General features: G+C 38.2%; 1 protein-coding gene across 1 annotated transcript in view; it reads left to right on the top strand.

The window, feature by feature from the left end:
* ANO3 (anoctamin 3) overlaps positions 1-15,217 on the top strand; it is a 629,748-nt gene that overhangs the window by 484,628 nt on the left and 129,903 nt on the right. Inside the window, exons 13-15 of the mRNA XM_007951966.2 lie at positions 1,952-2,086; positions 8,955-9,051; positions 14,372-14,432. Of these exons, the coding sequence (XP_007950157.2) occupies positions 1,952-2,086; positions 8,955-9,051; positions 14,372-14,432 (293 nt within the window). The remainder of the gene's footprint in view (positions 1-1,951; positions 2,087-8,954; positions 9,052-14,371; positions 14,433-15,217) is intronic.

Raw genomic sequence — 15,217 nt, 5'->3', positions numbered from 1 at the left:
GTGACCCCTCCTTGGGTTTCCAAGGCAGTATCACTACGGAAGTAGATTGCCCAACCTTCCTTCTAAAGAGTGGCTGGTGGATTTGAACTGTTGAATATATAAGTTGCTGTAAATTAGTTAAGGAGCTCTGGTAGCACAGTGCCTAAGACATCTGACAGCTAACCAGAAGGTTGCTGGTTCAAACCCACCAGGCACTCCACGGAAGCAAGACTGGGCAATCTACTGCCTCAGAAACCCAGCGGGTGTCACTATAAGTTGGAATCAACTCAATGGCAGTGGGTTTGGTTTGGTTTTGTCAATTAGTTGTACACCTATAAAAAGTGGATGGCAAAAGTTATGTAATAAATATATTTAAATAATGGGGGTGAGGTGGGGAAAAGGTGGCTGCTGAGGCTGCTTATGTACAACCAAAAACCTCTTGGGGTTTGGTTTCTTGGTTTAGAGTTTTAGGGCCATGGTTTCATGGGACATGCTAGTTAATTGCCCTGATAACATATTTAGTGTCAGTGTGTAGTGTCTGGAGCCTTATAAGCTTGCATGTGGCCATTCAGTGCACAATTGGTCTCTATTCACCCAGAACAATACAGGTAGAAGGAGCATCAGGAATAGGAGGAGGATAATCGAATGTGTAGTTGATTGTATCTATGTACAACTGCCTCCATCTATATGAAACCAGAACAACACGATGGTTCCTAACTACCATTAGTGAACACTTTAATCAAAGATTCCATAGAAGAATCCTTATCAAAAGGGGGAAAATGCAGAACAGAATTTCAGATTCTCATGTACCTCAGACTTCTTGGAGCCAAGAAAGTTAGATGAAACCTGAAAATATTGACCTCAGATAATTTTTTTAAAATTTAAACAAAAAATATCCCTGAAGTCTTAAAACCAAACAATAGTTGAGTTTAAATAGTCAAAAATGTCTGTGTTGAGCATTGTTCTCTTTTAAGAACTATCTATATGGGATCATATTGACAACAGAAACTCAAAAGATTAGATAGGAATTTTAGGAGGCAATGAGTTGACATTGATAGGGGTGCAACAACTCAGAAAAGGAGGGTGAGAATGGTTGTACAACTTGAAGAATGTAATCAATGTCACTGAGTTATAAATGTAGAAATGGTTGAATTGGTGAACATTTTGCTGTGTATATTCTCACCAACAAAATAAATAAAAGTACACATGCATACCCTGCAGATACTGTGGGTTCAGTTCCAGATCATCAAAATAAGTGAGTCACATGATTTTTTTGGCTTCCCTTTCCATAGAAAAGTTTGTGCACATTATATAGTAGTCTACAAAGTGTGCTTTAGCATTATGAAAATGTTTGAAATAATGTGATAATTACCAAAATGTGAAACAAAGACATGAAGTGAGCATATGCTGTTTGAAAAATTGCACCAATAGACTTTCGTGATGCAGAGCTGCCACAAATCTTCAATTTGTGAAAAACAAGATTGCAGCAAAGCGCAGTAAAGGAAGTGCAATAAAATGAGGTATGCCTTCGTTAAAAAAAAAAAAAAAGTTTTGCACAGAAATAAATATAATTGACAAATTAGCCTTTTATTGGCAATGTTTAAAGATAAACTGTATCACCATTATTAACCGGATTCATTCGTACCAAACCAAACCAAACTCACTGCCACCCTCCTTGGGTTTCCGAGGCAGTAGATGTTTACAGAAGTAGATTGCCCAGTCTTCCTTCCACAGAGTGGCTGGTGGTTTTGAACTGCCAACCTTCTGGTTAGTAGCCAAATGCCTTAGACACTTCACCAATAGGCTATACCCAATTCATTAGTAAGTAGGAGTATTACTAATGGATGGAGCAGCAGAGAAGTTAGCTGATAGCCATGACTTTTCATCTGAACTTCTGACTAGGTGTAATATCAGTATTTGCATTGTCCCTTATGTTACCTTAACTCTAACGAAGGGTTTGCTTTCCCTGCAGGCGATACTTTGGTGAAAAGATTGGGCTCTACTTTGCTTGGCTAGGATGGTATACTGGGATGTTGATTCCTGCAGCAATTGTTGGCTTGTGTGTTTTCTTCTATGGATTATTTACAATGAATAGAAGTCAAGTAAGGTAAGCTATTAACAGATCCATAAAAAAAAATTGGCCTATTTTTTTGTTTTGGAAAATGGTTAATGATACTGCTGAATGAAAGAAGCAAATGATAATACCACAGTTTATTTGCTGAGGTATTTTTTGGTTTGAAGTCTTGAGGTTGTTATTTTTCATTTTGTTGAAGAGGAGCACTACATAAATGATCATTTTTGTACTTCCATGTGCAAATCTTATTAGATATATTACAAGGTTGTTTATTCTTAGGCCAATTTCTCTTTCTCTTTATGCCACATAATAATTTAACAATTCAATAGAGAATGATATATAATTTACATTTGCATAACATTTGGTAATCGGGAATGTATTCTTGATACATTCAAATAGTTATAATAGTTAAAATAGTTTTAAACAATTTTGGAAGTCCTTTGAGATAGTTTTCATTTGATACAAACTTGACTACAACCCTTTGGGATCAATATCACTTTTTGCAGATGAGAGAACGTAGCATATCAATGATGTCTAAACAAAATATTTATGACTCCAGGCTGTCTCCTGAGTACAAGGCATACAAAATATATTCTACTTTGCTCTTACTCTCTACCAGAACAGATATTTATAAATTGTACTTAGCATCAACTTAAGATATCAAGATGATAGCAGAATAGGATTTGACAAGAATCAAAAATACATCAGAATTGTGATTCTTCTGTTAAAGTTTAAATGACTCAAGATTTGGGAATAAAAACAATGCATTATTTTTCAGCACAGACAGTAGTCATCCTAGGATAAAATAAGCCTCTTAATAGCACGTCCTATTTAATATAGCACAAGGATATCATCAAGTTCAATCTTTCAGGATAAAATACAAAATATGCAAAAGCACCACTCTACCCTTCTTCAAAACTCAGCATTTCTTCTCATTTGTTCCATCTGTTAATCACGGCCTTGCTATTGAGTAGTGACAATGACAGTTAAGGTTGGATTAATTTTCTTAAAATTAATACATAAAAATTAATGCATGTGTATGTGTGTGTATATCAGTGTTCCCTAAAAATAAAATACCTTCTTTGTCCTAGAGGTTAATCCTATTCCAAAGCAAGTTCCTTGACTTGGTATCTCAGAGGTCTCTTGTTCTTCATGAAAGCAAAATGATAATTAGCACAAAACAAAGAACACCTGCTGCTCAAAAGCATGTCACCTACACATAGATTTATTTCAGGGTTTTGCGAACCCACTACCCTTCTGGCTGGCAGCATATTCCTGGACTAACTTCTACCCACAGGAAACACCCATCCCTTTTTTGGGCTTTTTCCTCCTTGCCCAAATTTGTGTTCTGGGGTTACAGGAGAGGTTGTGATTTGGAGTTACAGTGTCTGGGAAAGGAACACATGGTTTTAAAATGAATTAAGATATAAGGGCAATGCTTTGCATACAATCATGTGTCATATGAGTTGTTTTCAAGGAGAACAGATTTGCAAAATTTTTCATGTAGTATATTTCCTCCTTCTACCCCTAGAAAGCTGAAAATAAATTAAAAGAAATGATATGAATTGAATTGCTTTTTTCTACTGATTTATGTACCAGTGGAGAAAATTTGCTCCTTTTGTATTAGAAAAGTATTCTTTAACCTTTGATACAAGGAATGCTTTAAAGTCTTTACCAAACCAAACTCACTGCCTTTGAGTCCATTCCGACTCCTAACGACCCCTTCTTGGGTTTCTGAGGTGATATCTCTATGGAAATAGATTGCCCAGTCTTCCTTCCAGAGGAGTGGCTGGTGGATTTGAAACTCCAGACTTCTGGTTAGCAGTCAAATGCCTTAGGCACTATGGCACCAGAGCAAACTTTTTAATTTTTTTTTCTCCCCAAGTATTTTATGGTATTATATTACTGCTACTTCTGTCACACTGTAATTAAGATCCTGTCAGACTTTCTATTCTAAAACAAGATAATCAGCACTGAATATCTTGACTTCCAAAATTTCATGGGACTGAACTTTTCTATTCAAAGTGTCAGACGTGGTTGAGTCATAGGTTTTATTATGGCTAGTTAGGGAGGGGAACGGAGGTTTTATCTTGTGTTGATTTGCATTAGTATTATTTTATTAAACTATCTTTTGTTTATTAACCTATCATGTGAATTTAAAGATTAATAGGTAGGTTTATGTGGGTTCAGATCCAGGAAAAAAAGGCGAAACCCTGACTTTCTAGGTGATTCTTACCTCTTTGACTTCAGAACTCTTGCAGAAATTTATGTAGCCCATAGCACTGACTAGCCTTACAAAAGCTGTTGGGTCTTAAAGGAACTCTGGAATCCTCTGCTGACAGAGTCCTCAGTAATAAGGGTTTCTTCCATTTATCAAGTGCCTGTAAAGTGCAAAGTTCTTATCAATATACCTATGTAATATCTCAGACATTGCCCCTATCCAGTGATAGTTGTGAAGAAGGAGCTGTGGTGGTGCAGTGGTTAAAGCATTCAGCTGCTAACCAAAATGTCAGTGGTTTGAGCCTACCAGCTGCTCTGCAGGAGAAAGATGAAGTAGTCTGCTTCCATAAAAATTTACAGCCTTAGAAACTCTATGGAGCAGTTCTACTCTGTCCTGTCGTGTTACTATGAATCAGAATTGACTTCATAACAGTGGGTTTGGTTTGGTTTAATGATGAAGAAAGGAGCTCTGGTGGTGCAGTGGTTAAGCATTTGGCTACTAACGGAAAGGTTAGTTGAGTCCACCAGTCTCTCCTCAAGAGAAACACGTGGCATTCTGCTTCTGTGAAAATTACAGTCTTGGAAAGCCTATGAAGCAGCTCTACCTGGTCCTATATTGTGACTCAATGTGCAACAGGTTTCATTTTGGGTTTAGTGATGAAGAAATTGATGCTAAAAGAGAAAGTCACTTGGTTAGGGCCATATATCTGGTAAGTGAGATACATAGAGCTAAATTTATAAATATTTAAAATATTTATATATAGATAAATAGAGCTAAATTTGAAACCTGTATCTGTTTGATTTTAAAACCCATGCTTATCCATACTGCTTCTGCTTAAACCCACTCCCAAATTTTTCTCCCAAGATGAACACAGCCGATCAGGTACTTTCTATTCTGTGCTTTGTCAGGTGAAACACGATCATAGAAGGCATCAGCACTCTGAACAGGTCCAGATCCAAACCAAAAACCCATGGCCATTGAGTAGATTCTGGCTTATAGTGACCCTATAGCACAAAGTAGAACTGTCCCATAGTATTTCCAAGGCTATAAATCTTTACGGAAACATTCTGTCTCATCTTTCTCCTGCTGAGCAGCTGGTGGGTCCAAATCACAGATCTTTTGGTTAGCAGTCAATGCTTCAACCACTGCACCACGAGATCTCCTTTTAAGGTCCAGCCACCCCAAAATCAACAAGCCCATCCCTCCTGCCATCATCATAAATTTATTATGATTGTCATTGCTTTGGGTCAGCCATTGACACGTACATATGTACATCTGTTGTTGTTGTTGTTATGTGCCGTCAAGTTGGACCTGACTCATAGCAACCCCTCCTTGGGTTTTCAAGGCACTACGGAAGTATATTGCCCCATCTTCCTTCCGAGGAGTGGCTGGTGGGTTTGAACTTCTGGTTAGCAGTCAAGTGCCTTAGGCACTATGCTACCAGAGTGGTTTTCACCTTGTTGTTGTTGTTGTTGTGTGCCGTCGAGTCGGCCCCGACTCATAGCAACCCCTCCTTGGGTTTCCGAGGCAGTATCACTACGGAAGTAGGATTGCCCAACCTTCCTTCCGAGGAGTGGCTGGTGGGTTTGAACCGCTAGCTGTCTGGTTAGCAGGCAAGTGTCTTAGCCACTATGCTACCAGAGCTCCCAAAACCAGTGGAGATAATTACCATTAGCCAAGGTTGCAAAGAAGAAACAATATCATTGCCACTGTAAGACATTATATTAATATGTGGTAGCATTATTTACTATTTTATGCCATTTTTGGCTTGATGTTATATATATCTAGTACATGAAATACACATACTTTGTCTTTTTTTTTGCTTCATTTGGGTACATACAGCAAATAAAAACAGCGAATTATGCCAGTTAAACTTGTTTTAACAGCAGCTGCATTTCCCTGTATGTTTATCAAAAGGCTTGAAATTCTTCTTAACACTTACAAAGAAGATTTATTTAAGAAAATTTACTTGGGGCTATTAAGCAGGTAAGGGCAATGTATGACAGAAAACAAACCATCTTTAAAATAGTTTGCTGTGAACTCTGAGGCCCTGAGGCTTCTGAGAAACGTCATTTACTCCTGTCATGAAATTATGTATAATTTATGCTGACACTGTAAAGGTAGCGAAGAGAGAACTGACAAAACATGTTATAACATTACCTTCTACTAGAGAATATAGTGTAAGTAAGTAATGTGTGTGACAGTATGCATCAGGCACTGCAAAAAAAACATGCACTCCTTCTTTTTTTACATTTTTATTGTGATTTGGGTGAAAGTTCACAGAGCAAATTCATTTTCCATACAGCAGTCCATCCACATTTTGTTTCACGACACTGACTGCAGTTCCCCACCATGTAACAGCTCTCTTCCCACTTCCTCCCTGTAATTACCTCTTCTGTTTGCTAGGCATGCGTTCCTGCCCCCGAGCTATCTCCCTGTGCAAATACTGTACTTCTGTTCTCCCAAGGGGAACTCTGGTGGCGTAGTGCCAAGGCATTTGACTGCTAACCAGACGGCTGGCGATTCAAACCCACCAGCCACTCCTCATAAGGAAGATGGGAGAATCTACTTTCATAGTGATACTGTCTCGGAAACCCTCTCTGACTCAAAATTGACTCAACAGCAGTGAATTTGGTTTTGGTTTGGTTCTCCCATGATTGATCGTTTAAGCAGTGTATCTACCTGATATAAATATTCACCTTACATGCCTGTCTATTGTTTGATTGGAAGCCACAGGAGTGAGTTCAATTCTAGACCTGAAGGGTAACTAGGAGCCATTCATTCTCTGAAGGGGTCTCATCAGGCTTTATCAGATCAGTAAACCTTGTCTTTTTTATGATTTTGAGTTTTGGTCCACATTGTTCTCCACCTTTATTCAGGATCTCCCGCACTGATCCCTTTCTGAGTGGTTGACAGTGGTAGCCAGGCACCATCTAGTCCTTCTGGTTTCATGGTCAAATGGGCTGAGGTTCGCATGGTCTACTACTACCTTGGACTGTTTCCATGTGTTCTGGTTACCTAATACCATTCTGACAAGAATATACCACAAATGGGATGGCTTGAAGAAACAGGAGCTTATTCTTTTAGAGTTTGGAGGCTTTAAGTCCGAGTTCAAAGTTCCAGGCTCTAGGGGCTGGGTAAAAGCCCTTCAACCTTGGGCTTCAGCTCTGCCTTCTGCTCCCAGGCCACTGAAGCTGGAGGCTTTTCTTCACTCAGCTGTTGGCTGCTGAGGCTGACAAGCCCAAGGTTGACAAGTAAAAAGGCACAGTCCCAATGTTAACAAACCACATGGCAGGCCATTAATTCAAGTCCATTGAAAGTCCCAAGATTGGCAGAGCATGGCAGGCTGCTGAACAATGACATGGCTACATGTAGGGTTCAGGTGTGCCATAAGCTAGAGACCACATACCCAAAGCAGCTACTCAGCTGCTCCAATAGATTCCACCATGGAGTTAATTACCAATCTTACCATGGGGAATTGAGCTGCCCAGCCACTCAACCAGGCCCAGCTAAGTTGACATACAAAGTTAACCACCACACCACGTATCTTTGGTTTTCTTCATTCTTCTTTGCTCCAGCCAAGGAGAGACTCATTGTTGCATCTAGATGGCTACTTGTAAGCTTTTAAGACATCAGTTACTACTCACAAAGTAGAATGTAGAACAATGTTTTTGTATAGTATGTTATGCCAACTGAGGTTGATGTCCCCTGCAATCATGGTTCCAAGCCCACAGGTCTAACAACTCACTCCCTCAGGGTAGTTGACCATGTCTAAGAAATTGTCATAACTTTGCCCCCTGTCAATTCTAGTTATATGGACATTCTTACAGCATATACAAATATGTAAGTAAAAATAACATCTGCCAACCTTACGTATGGTCATAGCTTTATTCCCTTTTGCCTACACATACCTGATCATTCAACCTGACTATTCATCTATTTAACTGTAGATTAATATTTGTTATCACCGATAACGCACTATTGTTTATGTCATAGGGTTTATCTTTGTTTTCTGTACCTGTCACGCACCTCCTTGTGTCTTCCTTTTCCATAGTATTATTGTGTTAGTCACTCGCTTTTGGTATTTTGCCTTTTCCTTCACCCAATCGATACTCCCATTTCCAATGACCATTATGCACCACCAGTCGACAGCAGTGTGAGATATGAGGTTGTGTGAATTATAGATGGTATTTATTTTGGTGGTTCTAAGGCAGCCATATCAGGGGTAAACCACTAAGGTTAAGCATCAGAATAGTCCGGTTTGGTTCCAGCCCAGCCACTTAAAAGCCTGTGATCTTGGTTAAGGTTTTGCTGGGCCTGCCTCGCATGATTACCTGAATGCCATGAAATCATGTGTGTGCATGACTTTCTGGAAAAAAAAAAAAAAAAAAAAGATCACAAGTGCTGAAATATGCTTGTTATCATTACAATATCTTGCCAGAGTGACATTTTCTAAATTCAAAGAAGCAACCATAAACCTATATTACAAATATCCAAAAATACCAGAGTTGGAGTCACAGTCTACAGTTGTGCTTCACCTGCCCACCATTCCTACTGTTTCCAGTCCATCCTGTTCTCCTCTCTGCGTTGCTACTACTTCCCCCCAAATTGGCTATAGAGACTAAGTACCTTCCTAGACACCAAGAGTTATGCTTTATTTTTCTTCTTCAATTTCTCAAGCCAAGAAATTTGTGCAGCTGCTGAAGTGTTCATGTGCCCTCTCTGTGACAAGAACTGTTCCCTGCAGAGACTCAATGACAGCTGTATCTATGCCAAGGTAAGGGTGCACCCTCACATTCTTCTTGTTGTTATGTGCCGTCGAGTCGGCCCCGACTCATAGCGACCCCTCCTTGGGCTTTCGAGGCAGTATCGCTACGGAAGTAGGATTGCCCAACCTTCCTTCTTTTTCTAAGAAGCACACAATATAAATCCCTCTAACAAATAGCTTTTTACCAAAATTAAATGTCTCCAAGTGTTTCAAAATTTCATACCATTGAGAAGTGAATAAAAGTCAGGTTCCTGCAATTACAAAATGATTCTTTCAGCTGTATGTTTTCATGGAAAATAATTGGTCATGTCACATGATAAAAATGATATGTAAGTATATTAACATATTCTTTGATGACTTCTAAATTGTAATCTTTAAAAGCATGAAGATTTAATGTTTTCTGTAATTAAGTCATTTAATACTATTTGTACATTCATTTAAAAGCACTGAGACCATGCTGTCTATTCCTATCAAGCCTGAATTTCTCATTGAAAGTAAATGATCTAAATAGAAGAATCTTGAGTTATTTTTTAAATATATAATTCTAAAAATAATCCAATTTCTGAATAGTTAAATTAGTCTTTTTCCTAATAGTTATTAGTTTTGGTTTGCTTACTTGTTCAGCAAGGTATGATTCAATACCTAGTGTGAGTCTCAGACTGCGCTCTGCTGTTAAGAGTACAACAGAAATTGAGATAACATTTATTTTTTGAGAATCTTTATGGAAAACTCAGTGTCAATCTACGTGTTGGAATGAATCACCAAAGCATTTGTTTAAGAAACATATTCCTGTGCTCTGCATCCAGAAATTCTAAATCAGCAGGTCAGAGATGAGGCCTAGGAATCTGCATGTTAATAAACTCCTCAAGTGATTCTGATACAGGGCTTCCTGGCACCACATTTTAAAAAAGATACTGCCCTAAATAGTGTGTCTATGTGTCTCTGTGTGTGTGTCTTTCGGTGGGATGGTGTGATGGACTTATCAAGTTCCCATGTTTGAAGTAGCTTGCACCTAAATGCAATAAATAAGTGTTTTTGTCCTGTCCAAGAATTAAGGACTAGGTAATGAGAGAGGGCTGAACTCCAGCCTAAACCATCCCCTACACCCAGAGTAAAACCTAACTTGTAGGGTTGATCCAGCTTGAGGCCTCTTGTTCTCCTTAGCCAGAGGGCTAATATGGAATATCGTTACTGATCTCAGATGGATCTTGGCTGAAAGCAAAGAATACCAGAAAGATATTTACTTGTATTTTATTGGCTATACAAAATCTTTCGATTGTGTGGATCATAACAAATTATGGATACCATTGAGAAGAATGGGAATCCTTAATTGTGCTCATGAGGAACCTGCATTGACCAGGAGGCTGTCATTCAGACAGAACAAGGAGATACTGCATGGTTTAAAATGAGGAAGGAAGTGTGCCAGGGTTGTGTCCTTTAACCGTATTTATTCAATCTGTATGCTGAGCAAATAATCCGAGAAGCTGCTGGACTATATGAAGAAGAATGTGGCATCAGGATTGGAGGAAGGCTCATTAACAACCTGAGATATGCAGAAGACACAGCTTTGCTTGTTGAAAGTGAGGATGATTTGAAGCACTTACTGATGAAGATTAAGACTGCAGTCTGCAGTATGGATTACATCTCAATTTAAAGAAAATGAAAATCCTCACAACTGGACCAATAAGCAGCATCACAATAAATGGAGAAAAGATTGAAGTTGTCAAAGATTTCATATTACTTGGTTCCACAATCAACACCAATGGAAGCAGCAGTCAAGACATCAGATGACGTATTGCACTGGGTAAATCTGCTGCAAAAGACCTCTTTAAAGTACTTGAAGAGCAAAGATGTCTCTTTGAAGACTAAGGTGCACCTATCCCAAGCCATTCTATTTTCTCTTTTTTTTTTTAATTGTTATTTGGGTGAAAATTTACAGAGCAAAATCACTTTCCATACAGCAGTTCACATACACTTTGTCTCATGACATTGACCACAATTCACCACAATGCAATAGCTCCCCTCCCACTTCCTCCCAACAGTCACCTCTTCCCTGTGTCCATCCCTCCATGCACCCCTCCCCGCTGAGCTATCTCCCTGTACATAAACAGTCCTTCTTTCTCCCATGATTGTTTTCTCCAAGGAGTGTATCTACCTCAGGTAAATATTCAACTCCTATGGCCTGTCTTTTGCTTGGCTGGAAGCCACAGGTGTGGGTTCAATTCTAGACCTACAGGGCAGCTACAGTGGTTCCACCAGGCTCTATCAGACCAGCAAACCTGGCCCCCTCCTCTTTTTTTTCCTAAATGTCAAACCATGCTATTTTCAATCACCTCATATGCATGTGAGAACTGGACAATGAATAAAGAAGACTGAAGAAGAGTTGATGCTTTTGAGTTGTGATGTTGGCAAAGAATACTGAAAGTACATAGACTGCCAAAAGAACAAACAAATCTGTCCTGGAAGAAGTGCAGCCAGAATGTTCGTTGGAAGCAAGAATGGCCAGACTTCGTCTGGCCTACTTTGGTCATGTTGTCAGAAGGGACCATTCCCTAAAGAAGTATATCGTGCTTGGTAAAGTGGAGGGTCAATGAAAAAGAGGAATGCCCTCAACTATGTGGATTGACACATTGGCTGCAACGATGGGCTCAGGTTTAGCAAGGATTACGAGGCTGGCACAGGACCGGGCAGTGTTTCATTCTGTTGTACATAGGTTCTCTATGAGTTGGAGCTGACTTCACAGCACATAACAATAACAACAACAACATCAGTTTCCAGGATCTTATATACTTTTTGAACCTACCAATTTTAGAGAAAGATTCAGGAGACATAGACTTGAAACTTCTAAGCTAAAAAGAAATTACAATAATCAGAAAACCAATACACACATTATTGATTGTGTGATTGTCTCCTTATTCATAAAGGCAAAGTATTTTTTTCAAACATAGCCATTGGTTGCAAATACACACTTTTTAGACAGGACAAGTTTCTTTCTGCTTTTAGTAAGATCTGGTATTTTGCTTGGGGAATTTTCTGTATTTCAGCTTGAGCTTTCTTCAACAGAGCAAGTATTTGTGACCTGAGACAGAAGGCCTTATATTCTATTTTCAATCACCTATAATCTAATTTTGAGTCATTTGAGGTGTGCTTGACTCTTCCTTCTCTTTCTATTCTGTTTCTAGGGTGATTTCATAGCAGCACACCCTAGTATTTCTAAGGCCAGAACTCTAAATGAAGTCCTTAGCACCTCAACCTATAACCAGCAATCAAAAAAAAAAAAAAGTTTCTGTTGAGTTAATTCCAACTCATGGTGCCCTCATATGGGTGACAATAAAGCTGTGTTCCATAGAGTTTCTAATGACTGATTTCTTGGAAGAAGATCACTAAGCCTTTCTTCGGAGGTGGCCTTAGGTGAACGTGAACCTCCAACATTTCAATTAACAACTGTATTTGTTAACTCTTTGCACCACCCAAGAAGTCCAGAACCACAAACTAGTAATTGCTCTCACTGTGCCCCTTATCATAACCCTGTCCTCATGCGATGACTAGGAAGTCAAAAACAATGCTTCTATACTGTCAATACTGCTCCTCAGGAAAATTTCTGAAGTCTTTAGTTCCCATTCTAGCTTCATCTCCTTATAATCCCTATTACATAAATGTTACATGCTTACCACACTATATGCTATGAATGTTTCTAAAAAGCTAACATTTCAATTTTATTAAATAAAACTAAATTACCTGAAGATTTGTTAAGAGATCAAGTAAGGGAAAAGAAGACTTGTAAATAGAAGCTAACAAATCAGGTCTGTGCAGTGCAATTGTTTTTAAGTGTGGCTTTCTATTTGCCACTTTTCTAAAAACATGGCTGCTTCTGGATCAGAGGAGAGACCTTATGTTTTGGTGACCTTTTAAGTCCCCATTTGTAAGGTCTCTCTTGTAACACTCAAAGAGGTTCTTTTCTGCACTCGGTCTGTTTATGAAGGAGAACACACATCTGTTCTTTTGCTTGGCAGTCTCAGGTGTCTCTGTGGGATGCCTTTGGAAACAAAAAAATCTGGAATCCTATGTGGTGTTATATTATGAGCTCTGTAGGAAAATTTAATTATGATCCTTTCCCTCCTGTACATAATATACACTGATAATTGTTCTGAAAACCAATTTTTACACTTTTAGATATCCCAGTCCTTGAAGCCATACAGTTTTAAAAGATTGTAGGATAGGAAATCTTGCATCAAGCTTCTAAAATAAGCACATATTTTTTATGTTGATAGTTTCAATAATGCCACCTTATAGAAAAATATATTCCATGGTTATCTGTTTTACATTTTTTTTGTAGTGTGTCTCAGATTTTACAATTAAAATATAGAAAAGGGTTGTTTTAATGTCCTCATTGAGCAACCTCTAGATTTTAGACTGAGCAAAGAAGACACCATTCTATTCCCACTTCCCTTATGGTACGCTTTAACTCAATTAACCTCTCCCTCCAATCAGAGGAGAGCCCTTACAGTTTCTTTGGTATTTATATGGTCATTAAACATCTCCTGTCTTAGCTGTATTGGCTTAATCTTTATCACTAACTTAATATACTAAAGGCATCATAAAAATGAAAACTAACAAAGGTAAATTGAACTGACACTTTATTAAATAGCATAATCCTTGCAACCCTGAAATTTTATTCATTAATATTGTATAACTGTACAGTTTTCTTTATCAAATTTCAGGTACTATCTAATTCAAAAACAGATGGAGTGCATTTCAAATATTCAGTGATTTATGAAACCTAAAACAACTTAAGGTGGGACCCATTACTTTTGTAGCCACTTCTGGGCCATGGCACATTCTGAAAGATGTGAGAGAGCAGGGACAACATTTTGATACCGTTTCATTGGAAAGGTGACTGACTGGCAAGATTCCATATTTTGAAATAGCTCTCCTCCTGGAAGTCTTGTTTATAGAAAATACAACTAGGTATGCCTTGCCTGCAAAGATGACCTCCTACAACCTTATATTATAGTTTGACAACTTGTGGCCCAGAGATTACTTCTTAGAGGTTCTAGAACCACTTCTGATCAGGAATGTAGGTGAGGTACAAAGGAAACCAGAGGGTGGGGAGAAGAAAAGAAAAAGAATGCTACTCCTTCACATTACTCCATAAAAAAATAATAACATCAACAGTTGCAAAACTCCTGAAAGGATCTCAGATCTTCTATTTACAAATTGTTAAATAATGTATTTCTATCAAGAAAAAATATCATAGTGCCTAAATGAAAACAATAACCACTGGATTATTAAATTGTAGTTGAGACTAACCTTTTTGTTTCCCATGAAGGTGACATATTTGTTCGATAATGGAGGGACAGTCTTCTTTGCTATTTTTATGGCAATATGGGGTAAGTATACCCTTTCATTATTTTCTACTTCTCACTTTCTGAGGCTATTGCTGTGTGATCCTCTCTCTCTCTCTGTTACACACACACACACACACACACACACACACCATATATCAATTCAAGAATAAAATCTATAGCTTGGTACTTTGCATTTTGTTATTTACACACATTTATTGCCTTTGGGAATGTATGTCTTTTTTGAAACCTCTAGTCCCTAAAGCCTAGACATTTTATGCTAAGGAACATGTTTTTCATACCAAAAACAGGTAGTAATTAAAATCAAATAGAAACATTCTAGAATCTAAATTAACCTTCTTGTATTATTGCTGGTGAAGATGTGGCTGAGAAAATTTCATCTCCATTTTCTTGTTTGTTTGCTTATGTTTCCATTTTTTTTTTAACTCCAGACTTCATTCTTCTAGATATTCAGAGTCTATACATGATTGAACAATAACATCTAACATATAATAAATCTTGATACTATCTGACATTTTTAAGTGTATAAATTATGTGCAGGTACATGCTTTGGCTGACTTTTTTCATCATATTTCTCATTGATTTTTTAAAGTGTCCAGTAAAAACCTAAATTATGTAAAGCTTGGTTCAGTTAGAATTCCTCACCCATTGAAGTCTTTAAAGAAGCTGTTACTTTCCCAGTTAGTAGCTTCTCTACTGTGGCCCAGTGGAATGCAAAATCACTGTGAACCTGGCAACTCCAAGGGAATAACCATGACTGTGCTAATGCAGAAAAGTGAAACATTCTGGAATACAGGTCTCTCCATTGT

Source organism: Orycteropus afer, unplaced genomic scaffold (assembly GCF_000298275.1).
Source record: "Orycteropus afer afer isolate SDZICR_OR568_19922 unplaced genomic scaffold, OryAfe1.0 scaffold00321, whole genome shotgun sequence".
Classification (NCBI taxonomy): Eukaryota; Metazoa; Chordata; class Mammalia; order Tubulidentata; family Orycteropodidae; genus Orycteropus; species Orycteropus afer.
This window is presented reverse-complemented; position numbering and strand designations above follow the sequence as displayed.